This window comes from Montipora foliosa, chromosome 7 (assembly GCF_036669935.1).
Source record: "Montipora foliosa isolate CH-2021 chromosome 7, ASM3666993v2, whole genome shotgun sequence".
NCBI classification, from domain to species: Eukaryota; Metazoa; Cnidaria; class Anthozoa; order Scleractinia; family Acroporidae; genus Montipora; species Montipora foliosa.
Window position 1 is genome coordinate 24,254,452 of NC_090875.1, and position 12,275 is coordinate 24,266,726.

The 12,275-nt window shown below is 37.1% G+C and overlaps 1 protein-coding gene across 1 annotated transcript in view; it reads left to right on the plus strand.

Annotated features, from left to right (window-relative positions):
* The first annotated feature begins 376 nt into the window (after positions 1–376).
* Positions 377–12,275, plus strand: part of LOC138010039 (lysine-specific demethylase 5D-like) — a 17,864-nt gene continuing 5,965 nt past the window's right edge. Inside the window, exons 1-11 of the mRNA XM_068857005.1 lie at positions 377–641; positions 746–823; positions 1,093–1,152; positions 1,322–1,384; positions 5,542–5,610; positions 5,905–6,021; positions 8,374–8,481; positions 9,907–10,036; positions 10,152–10,405; positions 11,648–11,803; positions 12,070–12,268. Of these exons, the coding sequence (XP_068713106.1) occupies positions 486–641; positions 746–823; positions 1,093–1,152; positions 1,322–1,384; positions 5,542–5,610; positions 5,905–6,021; positions 8,374–8,481; positions 9,907–10,036; positions 10,152–10,405; positions 11,648–11,803; positions 12,070–12,268 (1,390 nt within the window). The 5' untranslated portion in view covers positions 377–485. The remainder of the gene's footprint in view (positions 642–745; positions 824–1,092; positions 1,153–1,321; positions 1,385–5,541; positions 5,611–5,904; positions 6,022–8,373; positions 8,482–9,906; positions 10,037–10,151; positions 10,406–11,647; positions 11,804–12,069; positions 12,269–12,275) is intronic.

The window sequence follows — 12,275 nt, forward strand, 5'->3', positions numbered from 1 at the left end:
AAGACACATTTTCCATTTAAAGCCTGTAAACTTTTAATATACGCTTGAAATGTAACACCTAGACCACGTAAAAATCACGTTTCAAAATCATTCACGCGATTAAACAGTCTCCGGTAGACCTTATATCAAAGAACTACTTGATTCACGTGTTCACTATTAAGCCTTACTTTTTCTTTGAAAGGCACTTTTATAAAAAAAAAACGTGACTGGCATTCTTAGCAAGTGTAATTGTTTTATTTCCCGGTGAACATTGAGTTTCCGAATAATTTCCTTAAAAGCTTTTCTCTCACAAACTTTACGTCATTATTAAAAACCAGCAGCCAATCACGCAATTGACCTATGGTCACGTGGTATTACAAACACAACTAAGTTCACCGCTCCGGTCAGATGAGATGATTTGTCGATTTTAAAAATGGCGTTGTTGTGTGGGAAATGCGAGTCCTTTGTTTTGAAATGGTTGGTTGTGCTCTGACGCGACAGCAATCATGGAGGACGAAGGGGAAGAGTTCATTTTCAACCCACCTCCAGAAGCTCCTGTCTTCGAACCCACGGAGGAAGAATTCCAGGACCCTTTGGCTTACATTGCAAAGATAAGGCCGTATGCAGAGAAAACTGGCATTTGCAAGATTCGACCTCCACCGGTTATAGATCCTTTTTTTGCCTCTTAGAGTTTTATTTTTCTTCTGTAAAGGCGTTTATTTTGGCCATTAGAGGATTGTTAACACGAGTTGATATTTAATCTTAGGAGTGGCAGCCCCCTTTTTCAGTAGATGTGGAAAGTTTTAGGTTTACACCAAGGGTTCAGCGTCTGAATGAACTAGAGGTAAGCTGTTGGTCTTTTTCGAGAAATCCATTGCACATCACACTTAAAAATAAGTTCATATTGCCCATAAGAAAACGTTCGGTGTTTTTCCTGATCTTAGTTGGTTTGTTTTAAAAAGTTAGGGGTCTTTAAATTTGATGTTAATGATCTAAATTTTCACTTTTATAAGACTGGCCCTAAGTAGTAACCATGTGTCCCTCCCAGTACTAGTACATGTCTCTTTTTACCCACACATTTCAGTGTTAACGGCTTTTTCTTTACACATACAGGCAAGGACAAGGGTCAAACTCAACTTTTTGGATAGCCTTGCCAAATTCTGGGAACTTCAGGTGACTACTTTTCAAGTAGAGTGTTTCCTTGCTGGGTTGATCTTGGCGAATGTGAAATCCCTTCTCAATGGCAGCCATATTGGTTTCGTCATGTTTACCTCTCATTTCCTATTCTCAAATAATTCCTGTCGTTCTAACTAGTTGTCTCGTTAAATATCTCGTTTCTTAGGGAACTACTTTCAAGATCCCAACAGTGGAAAGAAAAAGTTTAGACCTTTTTCGCCTACACAAGGTGAGAGAAACCTTGAATTTAAATATGGAAAACCAGGTCTGGGTTCAAGAAAGCAACGTGGGCTTTCGCATTCAGTCTTCGTGATCGGAAGGAATCTCTTTAGCACCATTCCCGTCGTTCCAGGAAGTTAGTGTGCTCTTAACCTCCTTACCAGGAAATCGCAAAGAGAAAGTTTTGTCATGGAGAAGAATTTTACTCTGCCATATTAAAGCTTGACACTTTTTTTAAACCGTTTAAATTTGCACCTTCCTTGATTGCATTCATGGTCAAAAGTCTTTTGCTCCCAAGAATAGAACGGGGCTTAGTGTTTGCCCCATTCTAAATGAGCATTGCATGCTCCTCAATTTTTTAGATTCGACTTTGGAATATCAGATTAGTCAGTGTTTACCATTTTGTCCAGTGGCAATCATTTGGTTAATGATGGCATTTATGATTGTGAGCAATTGGTGCCTCTGTGTTGCAACAACAACTGACTGTGTTAATATAAGTGAAAACGTGTGCAGTTGGGATCAACAGCTGTAAGTATTTTACAAGTGAAAACAGAACTTTTGTGGGTTTGAATAATATGGCTGGCTTTATTTGGGCATTCTGGTTAACAATAATTCTCCCATGATACTATAAGCCTGTTGCTTAAAACTGAAGTTGTTTTAAGTAATAGATTAAGCTGTTTTCTCATGGTCTTTCTTTAACAATCAAGGCTTTTTTTGTGCACTCAAATCCTTTCTTATTGTACCATCCTTCTAACTGTTGATGTTCAGTTAATACCAAGAGCAAATTGTAAAGAGGCTGTTTAACATTATTGTCAAGAAGCAGTATGATCGAACTGAAATTAATTTGTCTGTATTTATTCACTATTTTTATTGTCTTTACACCCAAGATCTCTCTCCATTTTGTTGCTGTAACTTTCAGTATGGCAATTATGTATAGAATGAAAAAGCGTTTTCTTAGTATGATTTATTTGTTGGTTTGAACACTGCAGTTACAATTCTAGACATCTCAAGAAACCAGCCTGGGGTCTCAATCAGCATTTATTTCCATGTCTGCTATAGGTGCATTGATAGTTTTTTGTGCTTACTGGCTATTTATAGCCAGTAAAGCTCTATGTCATTGTCTGCACAAGAAAGAAAACAAGTAAAACCACATCACATGATCTCACGAATCGCGATGTCAGATCGACAGCCTACAGAAACTGGTCCGGGTTTTCCCAAATCACTTTTTATTTTCGAAAATAGATATTTGCCTTTTTTAAGTGACAAATTGTTATCTTTTCTTCAAATGTAAATATTCTGATAAATTTAACTCTTTTTGAGGCACTTTTACAGCAAAATTTCTCACAATTTTTTTTGGCGCATGGTTTTTTTGAAATTTTTTTATTCGCTAAGGTTTGCATCTTTTTAGTACAAATGAGAGCTCAAAATAAAGATTATTTGAATCTTTCAATATAATTTTTTTTGTAATTTAACATCAAAATTTGCATAAGAAGGTAAATATCCCATATGTATCCCGTACGTAAGAGAGGAAAGAGTTGTACTTACCTCTTCATCGCATTCTCATGGAAAACGCAGGAATTTTTTACAGAAGAGATTCTTTCTCCATTCATTAGCAATCATCCTTTCAAATCTTGCAGAAATCGACCGATTTGCAAATATTTTGATTTTTTTTTAGCGAGATGATAAAAGGTCATATTTTTGGGCAAACCCAGGCAATTCACGCAACACCAGGCTCCAGTTGTTCAAACAATGGATAGCACTTTCCGTCGGATAAATCACGATCCACTGGATACTTCAATTGATTTTGCTAGTGTTTATCCGCTGGATAGTGATTTATCTGCTGGATAGCGCTATCCATTGTTTGAACAACTGGGGCCAGAAGTGATAAATTTCTTTTCACAAAATGCCCTGAATCGAGAAGTATCATCTCAGAAGAAAAGAACATAATTCTAAAGGCTTATTATATGCAAAGAGTAGGTTCTGGGGGTAATTTTGAGAGTAGAAAATATGTTAATGGCAAGCTACGTGGAATACTTATGATGTTTATGCAACAAAGAAGCTCACTTTTATTTGACAAGTATATCTTTTGCGACTGCCATATTTTGCCATAAAACCCATCCAGATGCCTTTGCTATACTTGTAAGGTGGCTCAAACCAGTTTCAACACTTAAAAGAAACGTTCTTAGAAGAATTGACACTACAACACTTATCACTTAACAGCAAAGTTATGGTACCATATCAAACACTAATTATTGCTGAAAAAGATTCGGTCATTTTTGTGTCGTAAAAAGTTACTGTGGCGACAGGAAAGCCCTGCAAAAACAGCTCATATTTTGGCTTTAGCTGTTCATATCTCAAAAATGAATTCAGTGACCCCCATTTTTTATTTCTGAGATGTAATCAGCAGGTCAAGAAAAAGCTCTCTGCAAAGTTTGAAAAAGTGTGTGGAGCGGATTCAGAGCCACCTCAACCTTTTGATGCCTAAACCGACCAGACTTTTTACTATTTTACTCTGTCTAACGCCAGATGGTTTTACTCGTCAAGGGGGAACCCCCAGGAGTCAATGGGTTAAATTTTAGAATTGAAGATTTACTTTGCAGAGAGTTTCTTCTTGGCCTGCTGATCACTTTTGTGCAATAAAAAATTGGGGTCACTGAGTTTGTTTTTTCAGATATGACCAACTAAAGCCAAAATATAGGGTGCTTTTGCAAGGCTTTTCTGTTGCCATGGTAACTTGTTACGTCACAAAAATGACTGCATCTTCTTCAGCAATAACTGATGTTTCACATGGTATCATAATATTGCTGTTATGTGATAGTGTTGTAGTGTCAATCCTTCTAATAACAAGGTCTCTTGAAAGTGTGGAAACTGGTTTGAGCCACCTTAAGAAGCTCTCTCTCTATATATATTTATTGATTTCAACCAAAATTCTGTTTTTTTTGTCCACTGTGGACGCTTTGGCATATCAGAGAATGACATCATTTCAACTGATCCCTATAAAAACTGGCGAGTGTGACTGGCTAATTTTATAAACATCCGGTCTACCAAAATTTGGAGAGAAATGGAAATAACACAATTTTTCAACAAATTTTTCATCGATAGGTTGAATTCGCATGGTGGCCCACATTTGACCCATTTGTCCGTGTGATGCTTCAAAATGAGTTTTAAAATAGTAGTCATTTTTTTTACTTAATATGGTGTCTTTGAACTGTAACACGGGATACATAAGGTATCTCCCTTCATGTTACTGGTCCTGGTACTGAACGTTGTTAGTACGTTTTTCACTGCGGACTTGTTCTATTTCATGTTGCTTGTAAATGGTGTTTTTCTAGATTATTTGTAATATTCGTTGAACAGGCACATCTTTGCTCGTGCAAGTGATGGTGGTTGTAAACCATGTTAAAGCTTTCAACTTTATTGACAGAAACTAATACAGTGCGTTGACTTGAAATTTAAGTTTGAAAAGGGTTCTCAAAAATTCGCAACTGTCCCACAAATTTTCTCCTTCCTGCTTTGGTGGAGAGCTGTAAATTTCTGGGATGGGATGGAAAACATGACTTTGGAGAATTCCCAGCCAAATTAGAAGTTACATTAAAAAAATTATGCAAATATGTGTAATTATTATTGTTTCTGTGGTTCCATTGCGGTATATAGTGCCCAAGGTTGTTTATTTGATGTTAGGGAGAATTTATTCTTGCTCATCTTTCCATTTCTTTATTTACTTTTACTTGTTGGAACTTACTGACAGCCACAACTTATCTCACAAAAATAGTTTCTCACATAGCCTTTGCCTTGTCCTAGCAGTCCTAGAGCATTGGTACACTACAAAACCTGCCACCATAGGTTCATAGGTTCGAAAAGCATTGTCAATTTCGATTACAAATAAGAATGAAGCAGAAGATGACAATGTTAATCGGTTTACCATTCATTACCAGTGAGCACATGTCCTCTCAGGGGACTATTTTTTATTTTTATGATTGATGTTAGCCATTTATCACAAGAGTAAATTCCGTATTAATAACTGTCTTTCTTGAGCTATTTTCCAAAATGGTTGGATGATATTCAATAGCACTGTGACTGGTTTGACATGATTGCATCTTGTGCAGGAGAGTATGTTCAAGGATAGAAATCGTTTTCTTGAGTTAATGTAAAGTTGTATTTCTTTAGACGGTAAATGAGGAAGGAGGATTTGAGTTCATAACCAGGAAGAAGAAATGGTCAATTGTGGCGAGAAAGGTACATTAACTTTCAAACAGCTGCTGTTTGAGGGTAAATAATGATTTTGTTTGGCTGTTTTTTGAAAAGGGGATCTGCTGGGAGACTGCCTTTTGCAAAAATCATTCCTTGTAAAGTTTGTAACTACTATATTTTCAGTTCTTGGACTGAGCAAGAAATTGAACACCTTTTGTTTTATTTGATTTAGGGTTAGGGTTAAGGTTGTCTCATAGGGAAACAGTAAGTTTTGCAAGTCATTGATTGTAAAAGAATCATTTTGAGTTTTAAGAAAAACGTTTTTACTTGTCTCTGCAGATGGGATACCACATCGGGAAGTCGGCACCATCTCTTTTGCGTATGAATTATGAACGGTACCTTTACCCCTATGATATTTTTCAAGCAGGAGCATTCACAGGGGATCCACAGTCTCAGGTATGGCTTCATATGTTTTAAAGTGCACCTAACCCCAAAATATTTTTTTTGCTAAAATGAATCTTTGCAACTGTTTGAAACGCATTGCGGGCATTTTTTCATTTTTCATACAAATCCTGCCATTTTATAGCTTAGAAAGTTGCAAAAATCCAAGCATCTTTTGTTCACGACCGAGTCAGAAGGGGAGTGGGTCTATTCCTGATTTGACATCAGAAACTGATTTACATTGCATTAACTCTTTGTAAACATGCATGCAAAGTAGATTGTGATGTCAGATCAGGAATAGACCCACTCCCCTTCTGACTCGGTCGTGAACAAAAGGTGCTTGGATTTTTGCACATTTCGAAGCCTATGAAATGGCAGGATTTGTTAGAAAAATGAAAAATTTGCCACAATGCATTTTGAACAGTTGCAAAGATTCATTTTAGCGAAAAAATATTTTGGGGTTAGGTGCACTTTAAGAATCAGTACAGCCATAAAGCCTGGTTTACACTGTGAGCATAGGCATACACATTAACATAAGCATAATGAAGTTTACACTTGTTACATAAGTGTAAGAGAAGTGACATGAAGAACTGACAGGCAAACTCTACAATATAACATACAATAGAATATACAATGCAATACAATTATTGTTTTAGCCAAACAGAGAAACAGAGACTGGAAACAATACTTTATGCAAAATTTTGGAGGAACAAACAAAGAGTATTATGGTATTTTTGATATTGACTAATACAATACTATATCGTATTGTAGAGTTTGCCTGGTAGTCCTTCAGCATCTTCGATGTTTTTGAATTTTTTTGTTTAACCCATTGACTCCCAGTGGTTCCCCATTAACGAGTAAAATCGTCTGGCGTTAGACAGAGTAAAATACTAAGTCTGGCCACTTTCGGCCGGTTTGGATGTCAATGGGTTAACCAGATGTTAAAATCTGATAGGAAGCATGTTGGAAATACAAATGTTAGGTGTGATACTTTCAGTTAGAAGCTGGGCCAGCTTGTTTTGAGCCTATTTAACTTTATGAATGAAGGGGTAGTTTCTAAAGAAACTGTGGTGCTGCGTCGGTGGGGAAGTAGTATACAAAAATTTGGTTTATCAACGGAGTTGATAATGTAAATTGACCACCGTACAGAGATTCTAAAAGCTGACGTTTCGAGCGTTAGCCCTTCGTCAAAGCGAGCCCTTTAGACTGGGTTAGGGCTCACCCTGTCATCCTCTTATTTTCTGGTATTAATTAATTGTGTAGAAGTATTTTAGAAGCACAAAAATGAGGAGATTTCTTGAAGAAATAAGATTTACATTCTTGAAAGTCCTTGGGGGAGTCCAGGTGGCTTAGAGGATATCACTAGTACCTTTCCACCTTTGCAACCTGGGTTAATTTCAACCTCAGCCAAGGGTTGTTTCTCTGGGTACTCTGGTTTTCCTTCCTCATCAAAATCAAAATTGACTCTCAGTCAATTAAATCCGGCTGCGGGCAGATAACCTCAATAGGGATGACCTCTGGTATCCTCCCCTTTCATTTATTCAATGAAGTGAATCAATAGGGTTGGTATTATTATTATTATTATCATTATCATCATTATGATAATGATAATGATAATAATAATGATAATGATAATGATAATGATAATAATACTTATGATTATGATTATGATTATTATTATTATTATTATTATTATTATTATTATTATTATTATTATTATTATTGAAAAGCCCTTGAAACTTTCATTAAAGAATATGAAGAACTCTGCTTCAGAACTGTATGATTGATGTTTACAGCTGTAGGAGTACTTTTGGGGACCATTTTATCTAGTTGGCTGCTTTCATAAAATAACAAGCCTTCTGATTAATTGAGGCTGAAATCTTTATATGCTCCAAAGAAGGACACTTAAGAGATTTCACTCTGTTAAAGACCAGGGCCTGGTTGTTCGAAGGCCGATTAACTTAATCCACGATTAGCTTAAACTTTTGTTTTATGTTTTCAACTTTTTGGGGAAAATTTCTTTTGCTCATTTTTGTTTTTCAAGATTGACTTCTTCTATTGTAAAGTTTTGCCTAATATCAGCATTGAACAGCATTTGTGAGAAGACAAATAAACTCCTTGGTTAATTTTTAATCTGGGATAAGCGTTAATCAGCTTTTGAACAACCGGCCCAGATGATTTTATTAATCAGTTGGGGCGCTTCAGGTTAGCATTATCTTCATCCTCTCAAAAACTACTTGTCCTTTAACCCTTTGACCCCTAGGGGTTCTCCATTTACAAGTAGAATCGTCTGACATTAGACACAGTAAAATACTAAGTATGGCTGATTTAGGGGTGAAAGGGTTAAAGAATTTCTTTCCTTCTTAGAATTCTGAAAGCAAGAAAGATGACAAAGATAAGGATTACTTTCCACATAATTCACCTAACACAAATTACCAAATGTCCAGGAGATCCAAAAAAACTAGAGCAGAGGAGGTAGGAACTGCCCAATGATGCTTGTATAAAACAATTTGCGAGTTCTTTGTTCTGCCTAAACTCTCTCTGGTTCCCTTCAAATAAGACAGCCTATAATAAGTATAGAAGAAGGAGATAGTTTCTAAAGAAACTGGTGCTGCGTCGGTGTGGAAGTAGTATACAAAAATTTGGTTTTATCAGCGGAGTTTACAATGTAAATTGACCACCGTACAGAGATTCTAAAAGCTGACGTTTCAAGCATTAGCCCTTTGGCAGAGCCCTTTGATTTGCTCTGATGAAGGGCTAATGCTCGAAATGTCAGCTTTTAGAATCTCTGTATGGGGGTCAATTTACATTATCAACTCCGCTGATAAAACTAAATTTTTGTTTTTTGTTCAAAGTATAGGTTGTGTTGATTTTGTGTACAAACTTAAGCAGACATGTAAAGATTGTTGAAAGGCATGGGAACTTTCCAATAGTTTTGTAGCTGTTGCTGATGATCATGGCTTGCATACTTTCTGTTTTTCATTTTTTTTTTTAAATTCTGCTTACGAGCCAGTGGCCCAACGCACTGGAGCCTATCCCCAGTTTTCTGTAGCTTGAAGTGACTAGGAGTATTTCTACTCCCCCTTGGATGGGTCCTAGTCCACCCGCAGGGCTTAAGAGGTGAGGTGGCCTCATGGTTAGTGTGCTCGACTCTGGATCAAGTGGTCCGGGTTCGGGTCCTGGCTAGGGACATTGTGTTGTGTTCTTGGGCAAGACACCACACAAGTGTATAAACGGGTAGTGGCAAATTTAATGCTGGGGGTAGCCTAGGGAAATAGCAATAAAACCATAAAACCAACTGGTTCATTTAGCTTTCTAGCTTGCCCATTATGACTACTATATATAATTAATTATAAATTTTAATCCTACTAGACTGTAAAAAAAAGAAAAAAATGTACGTCGACAAAAGCATAATAAAGATTAAGTAAAGCTGTGATCTTGGCAGTTATGAACGCAATTTTTGGATCATATATGAACAGGCTTCTTTAAAGAATTGCAAAAGTGCGTTCGTAACTGCCAAGATCACAGCTTCACTTGATTTCATATCTGCAGTTCACATATGATCCATTTCATATATCATTTCATCATTGATTCATTCCTCACGGGAACATTGGAACCCACAAATGACCGGTTCCCAATGTCAGTGGCTTCATACCTCAGTTAGTTACAGCGTCGCACCGGTATTGCAAGGTCACGGGTTCAAACCCAGTTGAAGTCCTGAATTTTTCAGGCTTCTTTACGCAATTGCAAAAATTGCGTCCATGACTGTGAAGATCACAGCTTCACTTGATTTCATATCCGCAGTTCATATATGAGCCATTTCATATATAATTTCATCGTAAAGATTGTTATTATTATTAGCTCTGTGATCTTATTATTTATTATTTTATTATTTTTTAGCTTGAAGCAATAGACTTTGAGAACAACCCAGAGTTGAAAAAGTTGCAGTTCCTTGCCCCAGGGCCTAAAATGGCAGGGCTGACAAAAGGTACTTTGCCATCTAAAAAGGATCAAGTTAAAGTCAAGCAAGGTAGTGTTGTGTACAATGTACCTTTTTCCGTAAAAATGTAAGTTGAGTTAAGCTTTCATAAAAATGAAAACTCAAGCCCAAAGTTGGTCATGCTGCTTCTCATTATTCCTAACAGAACCTGATGATAGCCCATTGAAAATGGAAACTGATTCTCAACACAGAAGTGAACAATGTCCTGGTAAAACCAAGTTGCCGGTACATGTAACAGACAACATTTTACCCTGTCCAAGCAAACAGAAAAGGCAGAGGCAAAATGTGAAAGCTAAGCTTGAGAATTTATCGCAGCTGAAAGAACACGAATTCACAAGAAGAAGACCAGTGAGAAGGGCCAGCAGGAAAAACTATTTTCCAGACACACTTATTGTCTTTGTGAGTGATTTTGTGATCATTCTGCTCATCTTGTTTCTCTGATCTGATTGTACCTTTTCCTTCAGAAGTAATTTTCTGTTGGACTTGAAGAAGTTGATAAAGCTAAACATATCATTGATTTTGTTGCAACTGTTGGAATTCATGCTGTGTACATGTTTACAGTATTTCTTGTACTCTTGTTTAGAGAAATGGAAATAAGTAATAAATAAATTTGTTTTTCAGTTTGTATGGAGTGTAAACGATCTACATGTATCTTGACATTGTGGAACAGTCTGTGTAGTCAGATTAATTTTGCTCTCAATTAGTTGTAGTTTACTTAAGGTGGCCAAACACAGTTTTCGCGCAGCACGCACAAGGATTGTAAAAAGATTAACATGGCTTCAATACAGCAATCATTTTATTGGCTCAACGCTTCTGCTATCTGTACTATTTTTCCTCATAATTAAACAAAGTGTTTTGATGGTTTTAGTCTTTTGTGAGAAATGTACCCTAAAGACTCTTGTATAAGCCGCACCTTTTTGCTTAAGTTTTGGGCCAAAAATCGCGTTTGCGGCTTATACACGAGACCATTGCTTTCAGAGGGAGTAAGCTGGCTTGTATGGGTCACAAATTGAACTGAAAATCTTCAGTAACAAAGATTAAATGATATATGAAATGATATATGAAATGGATTGTATATGAACTGTGGATATGAAATCAAGTGAAGCTATTATCCTCGCAGTTTTGAATGCAATTTTTGCAATTGCAGAAGCCTGAAAAATTCAGGACTTGAACGGGGTTTGAACCCCTGACCTTGGGATACCGGTGTGACACTCTAACCAACTGAGCTATGAAGCCACTGACGTTGGGAGATGGTCATTTGTGGGTTCCAATGTTCCTGTGAGGAATGAATTAATGATGAAATGATATATGATTCATTTCTCATGGGAACATTGGAACCCACAAATGACCAGCTCCCAACGTCGGTGGTGTCATAGCTCAGTTGGTTAGAGCGTTGCACCGGTATCACGAGGTCACGGGTTCAAACCCCTGTGTGTAAAAGTGTGTTGTAAAATTCATGGTTGTGAAAATATGTGGGTGACTGGTAATATTGCACTTGTTTTGGAACTTTCGTTGGGTTGAGTTTGCCAGATAATTGAGAATGCAATATCACAACAGCCCACTGACATCTTTAACTTAAGTATTTTTGAAATCCATGGGAATGCATTAAATTAATGCTGTAAAAACTGCCTAAATCATTAGGATGAATACCTTTGTCAAGTGTGCAGCAAAGGTGACTCTGAAGAAAGCATGCTTCTCTGTGATGGCTGTGATGACAGTTACCATATCTACTGCCTGATTCCACCATTATCATCTGTACCTCGTGGAGACTGGAGGTGTCCAAGATGTGTTGCAGAAGTAAGAGGCCTCAGATATTCTCAATTTTTGCACTGATATGACCAAAAGTCACGTGCCTGTGGTTTTCACACCTGGGCAAGTTTTCTCTTGCGGAAATTATTTAACAAAACATGGCTGTTTTATTGTGAGCAGTTTCATTCTTGTATTTTACGTTCTTAGTTAAATCAGGGATGAGATAGTGATGCTTATTGCAGGCCACTTACATAAAATTAAATTGAACCTTATTTTTGTTAAATGAGTGCCTTTTATTGATTATTGATCATCAGGAGTGTAATAAACCTGTTGAAGCATTTGGGTTTGAGCAAGCCAAGCGAGAATACACACTGCAGTCGTTTGGAGAGATGGCTGATAACTTCAAAAGGGAATATTTCAAAGTTCCACCAGAGCAGGTTCCCACTGAGATAGTGGAGAGGGAATTCTGGAGGCTTGTGTCCTCAATGGATGAAGATGTAACTGTCGAGTATGGTGCTGA